The sequence below is a fragment of the Clytia hemisphaerica genome, unplaced genomic scaffold (assembly GCF_902728285.1).
Source record: "Clytia hemisphaerica strain Z4C2 unplaced genomic scaffold, Clytia hemisphaerica genome assembly, whole genome shotgun sequence".
NCBI lineage: Eukaryota > Metazoa > Cnidaria > Hydrozoa > Leptothecata > Clytiidae > Clytia > Clytia hemisphaerica.
The window spans coordinates 1,276,205-1,290,221 of NW_027103968.1; the positions used below are offsets into that span (position 1 = coordinate 1,276,205).

The 14,017-nt window shown below is 37.1% G+C and overlaps 1 protein-coding gene across 1 annotated transcript in view; it reads left to right on the plus strand.

Moving 5' to 3' along the window:
- The first annotated feature begins 5,584 nt into the window (after positions 1–5,584).
- Positions 5,585–14,017, plus strand: part of LOC136810464 (fumarate hydratase, mitochondrial-like) — a 28,822-nt gene continuing 20,389 nt past the window's right edge. Inside the window, exon 1 of the mRNA XM_067067023.1 lies at positions 5,585–5,714. Coding sequence (XP_066923124.1) covers positions 5,613–5,714 — 102 coding nt within the window. The 5' untranslated portion in view covers positions 5,585–5,612. The remainder of the gene's footprint in view (positions 5,715–14,017) is intronic.

A 14,017-nucleotide genomic window follows, 5' to 3' on the forward strand; every position in this document is an offset into this window, starting at 1 on the left:
TCATTTACGGTCCCGTAGCGCCTTTCCGTAAAATTTTCAGTACTTCGGACCTATTTTTTCGGAATCTACACCCAAAAAAACATGAAATATCAAAACCTGTATAAACATTTTAAAGGTGACCTTGACCCGATTCGATCCAGTGCACCAAAGTGGTTCACAAGTTGTAGAAACATCTCACTGCTTTCCATCTCACCGGGGGCTCCAAGCTGGTCTGGTACGAGTTCTGACCCCCCCCCCCTTTAAGAACTTTTAAGGACTTCGAACCTTTTTTTTCGGGATCTACAAAAAAAAAACATAAATTATCAAAACCTGGTCAAAAATTGGAACTTTGACCCGCACCAGATCGGATTCGATCAGGTGATCCACAGTGCGTGAACTTTGGACCACTGGGCTAACTACCGGGGGGGTACTTAGGCAAATGAAGGGTACGGTATGTGCCTTTTTTGGATTTCCAAAGTCCCGCTAAGGGTCGGAAAAATCAGAAAATTAAATTTCAGTCCCACTAAGGGTCGGAGAAATAGGAAAATTTCAACTTTTTACCCCCGGAAAGACCGAAATTTGGTCAAAATTGGTCAAATTTGTCCCGCTAAGGGTCGTAAAATGCACAAAATGTTCCTTTGTTTTCTACTTTTTAGTCCCGTTAAGGGTCCGAGGTTCGAAAGTCGGGCGGCAACCCCCCGTCAGCTGGCAACCCTAGTACCCCCGGGCTAACTACTACTGGTCGAGCGCTGGGAAATTTTCTCAAGGGTGTGAGGGCTTGCTAATGAGTAAAAGTAAAAGTAAGTAAAAGTAAGTAAGTAAAGCACCACCACCCAAAAGCATAGCATAGCATTACTAGCATAACTGGAAAAAGCTCCCTTCCTTTTCCTGTTGAATTAAACATTAATAATTCTAATGGTGATGCTCCTGGTGACATGAGTGATAAACTTCGATCCTTAATATCTGATCTCAACAAGGTCGTCACTAGCCTTAGTGACGAAATTGATGATGAGCTTGAATTTCAGTTTCAAGCTCATAGCTGTAGTTATGTTGACTGCGATGAATTCAAATCGCTTGCAGCCAACACTCCATCTAAATTTTCTGCCTTTCACCTGAACATTGCTTCACTTTCAAAACATTTTGACGACCTTGAAGATTTGCTTGCCCTCCTCAATTCTAAATTTAGTGTCATAGGGATTTCAGAAACCAAAAGCCTTGTTGACACCGAAACAGAAAGTCCTCTCGAAAAAAAAGAGGACTTTGCTATACCAGGTTACGAAAAGTTTTTTACACCAACTGAATCTTCTAAAGGTGGAGTAGCCTTATATATTTCACACTCTTTCTCTTACAAACCTAGGACAGACCTAGACCAAGTTTGCTATTCTTCATGTAGTCTTGAATCATGCTTTGCTGAAATTATCCTACCAAACAGTACCAATATCATTGTTGGTACTATATATCGCCATCCAAAAATGGTTGGCTTCAATCAAGATTTTCTAAAACCTCTGCTTAGTAAAATTTCTTCTGAGAAAAAGCAACTCCTCCTTCTTGGAGACTTCAATCTTAATCTTTTAAAATGCGAGGATGATTCAGAAATAATGTCCTTCATGGATATCCTCGATTCTAATCTTATACTTCCACAGATCCTTTTACCAACAAGAATAACTGAGGACTCAAGGACTCTCATTGATAATATTATTTCTAGCCCATCTGATAATGGAACTGTATCTGGCAACATATGCTTTTCCATATCAGATCATCTCCCCCAGTTTTGTCTCTTTCCATCATTTGAAGGTAAGTTTCCCGGTGAAGATAATACTTTTTTTCAGCAAGACTGGTCTCGTTTCAACCAAGAAGAATTTATTCTGGATTTTCTTGAAGTTGATTGGGACACCCTTTTTTTGAGATTTGGTCATAATCCAGACTCCTGTTTCAATATTTTTAATGACAGAATGAAAGTACTTGTAGAGAGACATCTACCCACAGTCAAACTTACCAAACGTCAAGTTAGATCAAAAACAAAACCATGGATAACGCCAGGAATTTTGAAGTCAATCAAAAAACGTGACCACTACCAAACAAAACTCGCTAAGGCTAAAACTAAGGAGTCCAAAGATCGACTCTATGAATTATATCGTAGGTATCGAAATATGATAGTCACTTTGACTAGACGTAGTAAAAAAAACCACTACATCAGATATTTTGATTTCCATTCTAAAAACTCTAGAAAAGTCTCTGGTCTGGTGTTCGCGATATAATCTCAACAAGGGCTAACTCAGAGTCACCCATTTCAATCATCACAGGTGACTCTTTGACATCAGATCCTGAGAAAGTAGCCAATTCCTTCAATGATTTTTTCACTACTATAGCTGATTCTATTCGTGAAAAAATGCCGCCTTCTTACAATCACTTCAGCAGTTTCATGAAAGATCCAAATCTGCATTCCATTCTCTTAGCACCAACCACTAATCAAGAAATTGCGAAGGTGATTGGCTCTTTCTCAATAAATAAAGCAAGTGGTCCTCATAGTATTCCTATAAAAATCCTTAAACTTTTAAGACTTGATATTTCTGTGCCAATATCGGCGCTGATAAACTACTCCTTTCTCAGTGGTATTTTTCCCTCTACTCTCAAAATATCCAAAGTTGTGCCTGTCTTCAAACACAAAGGTTCTCCCCTTGAAGTCTCTAATTATAGGCCAATTTCACTTTTATCTAACATTGAAAAAATTTTTGAGAAAGTGATGTACTCACGTCTTTCTGATTTTCTTGAAAACCATAATCAAATCTACTCTCGACAATTTGGTTTTCGTAAGGCTCACTCTACTGAGCATACACTCATTAATATTGTCGAACGTATCCGAAACTATCTTGACAATGGTGGGTTTGCCTGTGGTGTATTTGTCGATCTACAAAAGGCTTTCGACACAGTTGATCACGAAATCTTACTTGAAAAACTCGATCACTACGGAGTCAGAGGCATTGTTAATGACTGGTTCCGATCTTACCTCACTAAGCGCTCCCAGTATGTTTCTCTTTCAGGCTCAAATTCCCTTTTAAAATCTATTAATCATGGAGTTCCTCAGGGTTCAGTCTTGGGTCCTCTGCTGTTCTTGTTGTATATAAACGATCTTCACTGCTGTATAAGAACCTCTGAAACATATCATTTTGCTGATGATACTCATTTACTAAATTTTTCAAAAAATGTATGGAGTCTTTGTGGGAGGGTTAATGCTGATCTCAGAGTTTTAGTCAGCTGGCTTAATGCCAACAAAATTTCTTTGAATGCTAGCAAAACTGAGTTTGTTATTTTTCGTTCCCCTTGGAGACAGATGGACTGTATTCCAAGAATTAAGCTTTGTGGGAAAATTCTATCACCAAGTAAGAGTGTGAAGTATTTGGGTGTTCACCTTGACAATCATCTAAACTGGAAGGTTCATACTTCTTTCGTTGCTGCTACATTGAGAAGGGCAAATGGGGCAATATCCAAACTTCGTCACTATGTTCCAATTCACATCCTTCTAAACATTTATCATGCAATTTTTGCTTCTCATGTTCGCTATGCTAGTCAACTCTGGGGACTGTGTGACAATACTGTCACACATAGAATTCTTACTCTTCAAAACACTGCACTAAGACTCATGACCTTTAGTGAACCAAGAACTTCTGCCACTCCCCTGTTTGCTGAACTTAAATTACTCAAAATCTTTGATCAGGTGAAAGTAATGAATATCTTATTTATTCAAAAATACCTCCAGGGTAATCTTCCATCTGATGTCCTATCAACACTTAATTTTGATGAAATTGATCACAAAACTGGCACCAGGGGCAAAGCTATTAAACTACTAAAACTTTCAACGGTCAAAACCACAAACTTTGGACTGAACTCTTTCTCTCGTCTTTCGTCAAAACAATGGAATGAGTTACTAATAAATCATCCTGACACTGATTTTCACAACCTTGATACTGATGAACTAAAATCTTTAGCTACAAAATTCTATTTAGACAAATACAAAGCTGAAAACGAATAATCTTTGTGTGTGTGTGTGTGTGTGTGTGCGTAATTGTGTGTGCATGAGCTTAGTGTGTTTTCCCAGGGTGGGAGGGGGTGGGTAACAGGAAGAACTCGCTATAAAGGGATTTCCGCATGCATAAAAATCACCATTTTGGCCCGCTGGAAGGACCTGTCCGGGTCAGGTGTCCGGGTGGAGACTGATGCCCTGCGTCCATCCCAGCCCATCAGAACATTACATTAGAGAAGGCTGCCCGGCTTCAGCATGCCCTTAAAACCGGAGATTTAGAAAGTTGGTATTAGAAGTTTTCCGGATTCCTTCCGGACTTTTGCCGGGCCTTCCGGGCTGGAATGGTAGAAGGTACAATGGTAGAAGGTACCCTTCTGCTTTGCTCTCAGACCGTTTTCAACATTAAGGAAGGCTTACAGGACTTTTGGGGGCCTCCAGACCGAGCTATGGTTACGGTACTCTTAAAAACGACATTTCCGGACTTTCCTGAGCAGGGAAAAGCTGGTGTAATGCCCAAAATGACCCAATTCGCCGGTCTTTAAGCCCGGACATCTTTTCCACTTTTCAAGTTCATTATAGAAAGCCTTGGTAAGCCCCAAAGGGTTTCAGAAAGTCGCGAGTTCCGGAGGCTTGCCGGGGAGTTCGAGATGCCTCCGAAAAGTATATTAAAGTATAAAGTATAGTATAAACGGACAATTACTAGACCAATCATGTACTGCCTGTAGTTGATGAAAATAAATAAAGAATAGTAAGGCGTGTCAGTTTTGGATGTATCATATACGGACAAATACGCGAACTAGTTGGCGTATGAGTTTTGATGTATTATATACGGACAATTACGCGAACTAGTTGGCGTATGAGTTTTGATGTATTATATACATAGTTGTTATATAACTAGTTGGCGTATTTCCAGATATATCATATAGATATCAATATTACGCGAACATGTTGGCGTAATTGTCTGTATATATAATATAAAATTAGTTGACGTAATTGTCCGTATATTATAAATAGATATTGTTAGCGTAATATGCCAATATCTACTTTCTCGTTAGGTCACAGGGTACGGATGCCCCTAAGAAGGCCTTCGGCCTTATATTGTGAATCTCGAGCTCCAACCCTAACCCTAACTGATAATAACCGAACCCCCGTCTAGGTCCGTAGATTGAAAAACTTCACTTGCATCCTGGTGGATTATATCGTCTGCCAACCAAACGGTGTATTGGGCCATTCCAGAAAAAAAACATTACCCCCTAATAATGGATGACATCAATTTTCGCAATAAATAAAGCCTATTAACTATACACAGTAAAAGGTAGGAGGTGTCAAAATACCTACCAACCAATGACAATGAATCTGTATCTTAAAATATCAAGGATGAATAAATATTTGGTGATTTTTTTGGAAAATTCAACTTCTTGATGGAACTTTAGCTTGAAGCCATCTTGTTTGCGCATGCGTGTGACGATTTTACAGTGGCGGAGAGGCGGTGCTTTTGGCTTTTGAGAACTCCGCCATTGGCGATTCCCCGATAAAAACAAATCGGAATTATATCAGGGAATCCTCACCATCAAAAACTATTGCGACTTCCGAGATCCCCATCAAATTCATCATGTCTGCCCTCTGCAGTGCACGTTTGTTGACTCGTGTCAGTGGTAAATTCACAAACTCAACATCTATTGCAAGATCTCTGTTCACAAACTCCATTAAAATGGTAAGGCAATTATCTTTAACTTTAGGCAGTCTTCAGGGCGTCATTTTTGTCATATGCAAGCTATTCAAATTTAGACACCATTCAAGAGCTTTGTTTCCATCCTTCTGTACATTTGATTTGTAAATAGAGAACTAGAAATACTCTATATCATCTTAGTTGCTGATTTCTTTCATCAAGCAAGTGTTGTTTACAAATGATGATTATATAGAATGGATGACTTTGCTGTCAATGTCTTGGATCATGAGGAGAACGGTCGTGGCTTCTTCACAAAGACGAAAGGCAGATCTAGACTTATATCGTACTTTCTAGTCTCTTGTTTGTAGTTTTTCTGATTTTCTGGGACTTTGTCAGTTATTTTCTATGTTTTCCAGCTGATTGAATTACTTACCGAAAGTTCGCCTCTGCTGGGATTCGAACCCACTAAATGCAAAGTTCCGATGTTCAGGAACCCAACGTCTCACAAGTGTTATGCGTAAGCCAAATCGCGTCACGTGCGCTTGGTTTGGGAACGCCAAACACGAACGCGAACTACCCATGTTTAAACTTTTCAATATATCTCCAGAACTAACAGATTTTCTGTAAAAAGGTTTAAGTTCCTGAATAGTTTTACTATGTTCAGTGGAAAAATCATAACCATCAGTCAAATACTCGTTCATCTATTTAAGATTGAAGACAAAAATTAGCAAAGAAAAATAAACCTTGAGCATAAAAAATGCTTTTTTAAACACTTTTTTCCACCGAAAAACAAATAACTTTTACAGACTTACCTTCCCGAAACATTGAAGAAGCTTCTACTAATTAAAGTAAATGAGATAAGATAAGATAAAACCTTAAAATCAACCAGAATTTACAACCTTTCGTCCAAAGCAAAAGACATGCTTTTCTCGCCGCCATCTTGTTTTAGAATGAGAATTCTAGAGAATTCCATTCGGTTCCAGCTCCCGCGGTCTTTTTTTCATCCAATCAGAACGCGCGATTTCACTTTTGCTTTCTCGAGTCCAATAAGACTGCAGGATTTGAGTCATGTGACATCTCTATTAAAAAAACCCGCTCAAATTAAAATACAGGTCACACTACTCGCTACAGGAACTGATATGAGCAAGGGAACCATGTTGGCCACCCCTACTGAAAATTTCAGATCAAAACAAACGAGGAATTAATTCCTGTAGCTCGAAGAAAATTGGAAAAAGCTGGTTTTTGACTGCTTCTGATCCTAAAGTGCTATTTTTTGGTAAAAGCTATGCAATTTATGTTTGGATTTCTAGAAAGCTTACCCATTCATTGTCAATATACTTTTTATGTGAAAGTAATCTCTTCATGGAATAAAAAGATATAGTCAAATCTTGTAGGGTCATTTTTCAAAAAAATTAATGCCAAATTCGATTTTCGCATTTTGCCATTTTACCCTACGCAAATGCAACTGGCGTATTACGAACAACCTCTAAATTGCCGAGTACAGGGGAAAAAAACCGAAATTCAAAATGGCGGCCTAGCCCACGCTGAAATTGATAGAAAGGTTGAAACTGTTTTTCTTTGCTTAGTGGTCAGAGAGGAATAATCCTTTTTCAATCAGTGATTCAAGCTTTCATATTATTCCTGTCTCTAAAGAAGGGTGTTGGAATTAGAAGAGGGATGTTGATATTAGACCAACTTACGGTATCAAAAATCTTCGTTTTTCAATCAGCTATTGCAGCTCAATAAATCAATAAAATAATTTGAAATAAAAAGTAAACAAACCTTGAACCTTTCATGAATCCAAATAAATAAAAGTATTCATCTAAAGTGAAGATTACATTTCAAAATAAAACGATTTCCAAACCAACCTAAAGTCAGTGTCTGCCAACTAAAAATTTCTCTGTTGGGTCACAGGCAAGGAGTTACAACTTCAGACTTTAGTTTAGATTCCAATTCTTGTATATGCTGCAACTACACTGCAAAATGATCTGTATTACAAATACTTCCAAATGGGTCCATAAGTTAAGAAAATGAAATTATCATCTAGCACGGGGGTTTTGTTTTTAAAAACAAACTTCAAAATAACTCCAGGGGATTAAGGTGGGGTCAAAATGCTTGCAACGTTACAAATCAATTTCAGAAGCTCATTTTGGGCTCAAACAAAGCGTATGACTAAGTAGAACAAGATTCAGTCTAGGCAGATGTTTTTTCATTTTGAAATTTTGCGTCATTCGCAAAAATCCTCAATTTTGGGCTATTTTGATGATGTCATAAAAATTGAAATTCCAATAACTTTTGATAGAATTATCAAAATAATTTCAAACTTTGACCAAAGATGCATATTATTAATGTTTTCAGAATTAGAAAGAAAATTTCATTGAAATGATGACGTCATCATTTTTCTGCCAAAAAACTAAAATCCTTGAAAAATGCCAACGTCATCAAGATTTTTGAAAATTTTTGAAATATTTTGAGAATTTGCCTTAAAATGCATCTTTGGTGAAAATTTGAAATAATTTTGATAATTCTATCAAAAGTTATTGGAATTTCAATTTTTATGACGTCATTAAATTATCGCAAAATTAGTGTAGACACAACTTTAATCCGGGGAAATGAAGCGTTTTCATTGGTCTAAAATCATGGATGGTCACGTGACCAAAATTTTTATCCAGGGAAATGCCGTGGGGGCAATGTTTTGCTTTAGTGAGATTTGAGCGGGCGAAATTTCTGTACAAACCGAAATATGGCTTCGTTGGAATACCGGTTGAAACACTTGTGGTCTTAAAACCATTGCACCACGGATTCATTTTGGGAGACCTAACAACTATTTATATTGTATAAACTACAGACCATACTATATTAAGAGGAAATCTCAAAAGAGTGCCTTGTTTCGAGCTCCAACCCTAACCACCCTAACTGATAATAACCCACTTCCTAGCCAATCTGATACGTAACCACACCCAAACCACACCCATACCCAACCCTACCAGGTCGCCTGCAGGCCCTGACACTATTCTCGCATGCCGGATCCGAAAAATAGATATGTCTTTCGCTTTTATGAAGAAGCCTTCACCGAGGAGAAATTAGGAATATGGGCCGAGCTTTGGACGACCCTCTTGTGTTGGGAGAACATGTGATAGCTTCTATGTTTCGGCAGACGAGGTTGAATTTACTGAGACTCTTTCAATTCAATTTATCAAAAATGATCAGGCTGCATTTGAAGAAAAGAGGGACCTTATCTTGAAATCTTAGGACTACGGTGACGAAGTGTCTGGTGCATAAACACTGCAGCAACAGCAAACCATTTATTTTCAATTTCTGATAGATTTGATTTCTGCTCAACATTTTTTTGTCGCAAAACACCAGGGTAGAGAAAAGAAAACAGAAGTCATCACACATCTGGTATGTAGACAACACATATCAATCCTTGTGCTGTTCGTTGTTCGCTCAAATAACGCCATATTCTCACCGGTGAGATGAGAGAGACAGTTCGCCAGAGAGGGGATAGCTCTATCTATCTAGGTTCCATGGGCCTAATATTAATAAATAGAATTATAACTCCGGTCCCCTTATCTAGACCACTTGCAAAGCATGGGTTATGTATGGGTTACTTTCCACAGCAGAAATTCGAGAATTTTGTTTACCAGCAGTTACCAGGCCTATAATGTATTGGTAAATATTCATTGTTAAATGAAAGTGAAAGTAAACAGAAATATTTCTTCACAATGTCACAAAGTTGCATAGGAGTGGTGTCTTTGATATTTCCACCCAAAAATGGAGCCAGGGATTTTTCCAAGCACTAAGCAATGCCTCCGTTTTTACTTTCAAATTGAGTTTTTAACAAAGGCATAAGCCGCGATATCAGAGTCTGGGGGCGCCTTGAGCCCCCCTGTGGCTCCAGGGCTAGCCCTGGTGGGGGGTTCAGAAAGCTGAGCATATTTTTGTCTTAACTAGCACTTTAAAATGGTTAAAATTGAATGAATTTATAGAATTTATCAATGAACTCAATTTGAATTGAGTTTAATGCCACCGTCTAACGGGGGCATTTGGGTGCTTGGAAAAAACACTGGGAGCGTGGAGGTGGCACCTGAATTATTTCCCCGGAAAACAGTCACTACCCTGGTGTAGTAAATGCAAACAAGGGTGGTGCCTAAATTTTTTTTCTGAAAACAGTTACTACCCTGGTGTAGTAACTGCAATGGGTGGTGGTCCTAAAAAAAGTGCTGAAAAGGCACTTACATGGTATGAACCCCCCCCCAGAGATTAGGGGGGACCTAATTTTTTTTTACCATATTCTGGCTGGGGGCTGGCAAAATTTATTTTTTTAGGGGGTACCTATATTGCTGGGGGGACCTACAACTGCATGTGAAAGATCTGGGGGTTGGCTTTGTTTAAAATTGGGAGTAATCTTTTTCTGCTTTCAATCCACAGATTCATTGTTTTAGTCCAACTTTATTTTATCTGTTGATCCTTCTTTATCTTAGGTTATTCTACTGGGGGCTGAGAGGTTTTGTGTCAGGGGGTACCTAATTTTTATGGGGGGCTAAATTTTCTGGGGGGACCTAGAACCCCTCTGCATACCATGACTTACTACACATACTGTCTCGTAGTAACTGCATGCCCCCCCTGCTCACAGTAACAGAAAGCCTTCTAGATTGGTCCTTACAGCTTTAACGAAGTGAGCGCAAGCAAGCGGAATGCATTCTCATACATTTAGTAAATGTACTTTTAAATTAACCCTATTCTCAAAGGAAGACAAACCTCCAAAATCAAACCTGCCAACTTGAAATGTTCATCTTGTGTTAGATAAAAATTTATGGGCAAAAGCCAAAATATTTAAAGGGATTCCGGCCAAAAAATGAAACTTTGTCATGGCAAAGCTATCATGAAAAGCATTTGGAAAATTCAAGTCAAAGTTGTTAATCTTCAGTGATTCTATCCCAAGATATTGACATTTCCAAATTCAATTCAATTCAAGACATCTGCACTCTGTGGAAGCCATATTGAAATGATAATTTTAAAGTTTAATTTCAAACTTTCTGGTATCCTTAATCCACATTAGGTAAAGATTAGAGGACTGGATCAAAAAGGCCTAACAAATTGAATCACTACCTCAGAAATTGAATAACAAAATTTGTTTAGTTGTTCAGCTTGCTGCTGCACGTTAGCAATCGGTCATTTTGTTTCATTTCAAGTTTTCTAGTTTGAGTGTGAGTAACTGTCTTTTGTTTTCCCTTGAGCACAGAAGAGAGACAAGGTTCGAATTGTAGCTTCGCATTTCGTGAAATGCGAAGTGAATTTTAGATTTAGCAACCAAAAAAGATTTCCTAACTCAAAAATGCGAAGTTAAAAAATTATAAGATAACACCTACTATTTTGCTATCCGCACATTTGTTTATCTATTGCTTTATCAGATTGCTGCCTCATAACTTTCGTCATTTGTTTATCTATTGCTTTTTCTACTCGCTACCTCGCAACTTTCTACATTTGTTTATCTCTTGCTTTATCTACTCGCTACTTTGCAACTTCGCAACTTTCTTCACTCGTTTATTAATTGCTTTATCAACTTGTTACTTCGCTACTTTCTTTGTTTGTTTATCTATTGCTTTATCTACTCGCTACTTTGCAATTTTCTTCATTCGTTTATCGATTGCTTTATCTACTCGCTACCTCGCAAATTTCTTCATTCGTTTATCGATTGCTTTATCTACTCACTACTTCTCTTCTTTCTTCACTTGTTTATCTATTGCTTTATCAACTTGCTACTTCCCTACTTTCTTCACTTGTTTATCGATTGCTTTATCTACTCGCTACTTCAAAACTTCGCTAAACTTTGCTTTGTTTTATCTTTTACTTATTTCAAGTTTTACTTTGCTTTTCTCTAGAAATGCATTTTAGGTACTTTCGCATTTTCTTCCAAACAAAATCGCAAAATACTAAAAATGCTTTGCAAACACTCACTTTGCTCGAAAAATAGCGAAGCTCCTTAAATTTATAATTTGAACCCTGGAGAAATGATTAGCTCGCATTCTTGCATAAGTGAACCTTTTGCTATTTGAGATACCATTTTAACTCCAGTTATAATTAGCAACGAAAACAGTGGTTGATTATAGAGTTACATCTCTTGGAAACACTTTTTGAACTCAGCCCCATTTCCAATTTGTTGTCTTTATGAAGGCTGTGGAAAAAAGTGTGAAAAAATAAAGATTTTTAAAAAATTTTCAAATTTTTAACGTAGCTTGGAGTTGAACCTGCGACCCCTCTATTTAGGCACTCCTTATTTTATATTTGATTTGTGAGAATTGGAAAATTTACAACAAACAGTGTTGCTTTAGCAACAGGAAGAACTTAACAATTTCATTTTCAATGTCATTTCAATTGTTTTTAAACAAAAAGCTCAAAAAGCGCAGATGATACCTTTCTATGTGCACATCTTTATAATATTTAATCTTTTTTGTCAATCTTTAAAGGAATGCCTTATTTCAAATAGGAATATGTTAGAGTATAGTGAGAGTCACTTACTTACCTTAAGTGATTTACTATTTGTCCTGTTCAGAGGAAAATTTCCCATATATTTCTTATTTATCTGTATGTTTAAAAGAGAATTTCTGTTGTTTTTTTTACAGAAACTATGAATTTGTAATTTTTAAAGGAAAATTATTCTTCACTTTTGAAGGAACATGGAACCAATTCGAGCAGTTTGTGCACAAAATGTTTCCACTTTTCTTGTTTAGAGGTCTAATTCCCATCCAAAATTGCTCCAAATATCCTGTGTATTTAGAGAAAACTATTTCCTGTTAATGTATTTTGGAAGGAAAATGGGTTTTCACCATGATATATATATCATGATATATAAGAAACTATATTATATTACTTATTCAAACTAGTCATCATTCCTTTATTTTCCAATGGAAATGAGTTGAACTTCTTAACACATCAGAATCTCTGCCAAAACAACCACACTAAAATGGATCCATTGAAATGCAGTGGTAAAGCTCGTACTCTTCGGGATATGAGCACTGCTCTTGTTTTGAAAATTTTAATTCTCCAGATAAATCGCATACACACTGAGGTTTTAATCAAACAATAGAGAGTTCCGAAACCTAAGCCAATCAGCTGTGTTTAAACATTCTTTAATTTGAAATCTATATTGATAAACATCTTTCGCGAAAGTTGTCTCTTATGTTTAAACCTACTAATAAGCAATTCTTGGCGGGGGTTACTAGTGGTCGCCTATAGCAGTGCCTATAGACAAAGAGTAAGGCCTAAAAGCCTGGAGCTGTGTATTGTGTAGACTAGAATCTAAGATGCTAGATATGAGAGAAAGAAATACAACAACTTTGATGGCACTTTAGCCATTTTTGCATGAAATTGGTTATTTTGGGACTTGTTAACCAAGTCTTGTCAGGCAACATTGAAAGGAGGCAAGCTTTTCAATATGGTGTATTTTCAAAGGCTAAATCAGGTAGAATATTCTAACTTTGTTTTTCTTTGTCAAAAAACTTGATACCAAAGTTTTTTTTTAAGTAAAAAAGAACCCATAGATATCCAATAAACGAGTTCACAAAATTTCAGCAAAATCTAATCATTTTGAAGTCTACAGGCTGACTCTGAGTGTCAGCCTCTTTTTGCAAATAAGGGGGGGGGGTGTCAACCAGAAATGACTGAAATTTTGTTCCAAGATAGAGAACTCCGAGATTGAAAATCTAAAAAAATCCTTTGCACTATCTATATATTAATAGACGTACTGTGCGTGTCATTTTGTCTGTGTGTTACTTTCGTTTTCGCAAGCAATTTTTTCTTCTCGATAAGTCTGTTTTGATTGACAGATCAGATAGAGCTTGGTTTAGACTTTATTCAGCCTTTGTTTTGAAATTCAAGGCCCATCTACATTTAGTAATTTTAATTTCTGCCCAGGGTTGACAGTGTCTTTATTTTTCTCTCTTCTTTTGTTTAAATGTTTTCGAATGTAATTAACGATCGTATTTATTAATGACATTCGAATTCTTTTCAAAACAAAACAAATTCATTTCATAGAAAAGAACATTTCCAATGTAAATCAAAACATAAAAATCAAAAAGTTTGTCGGAAAACAACAGCATTCAAAGAGTGATATAAAGCATAATAAAAAATTAGTTCACCTCTTTTTGGACCTACCTCCGGGTGCCCCGGTGGAGGTCCTATAAATTAACCCATGTCCGTTCGTCCGTCCGTCTGTTACCAGCTTTTCTCAGGATTGGCTCATTAGTTTTTTCTGATTTTTTGCACAATGATGCAAAATGGCAATGCCCAGAACGTGAAGGAGCCTGATTTTCGAAAAAATATATATTTGGGCAAATTTGGGCCAA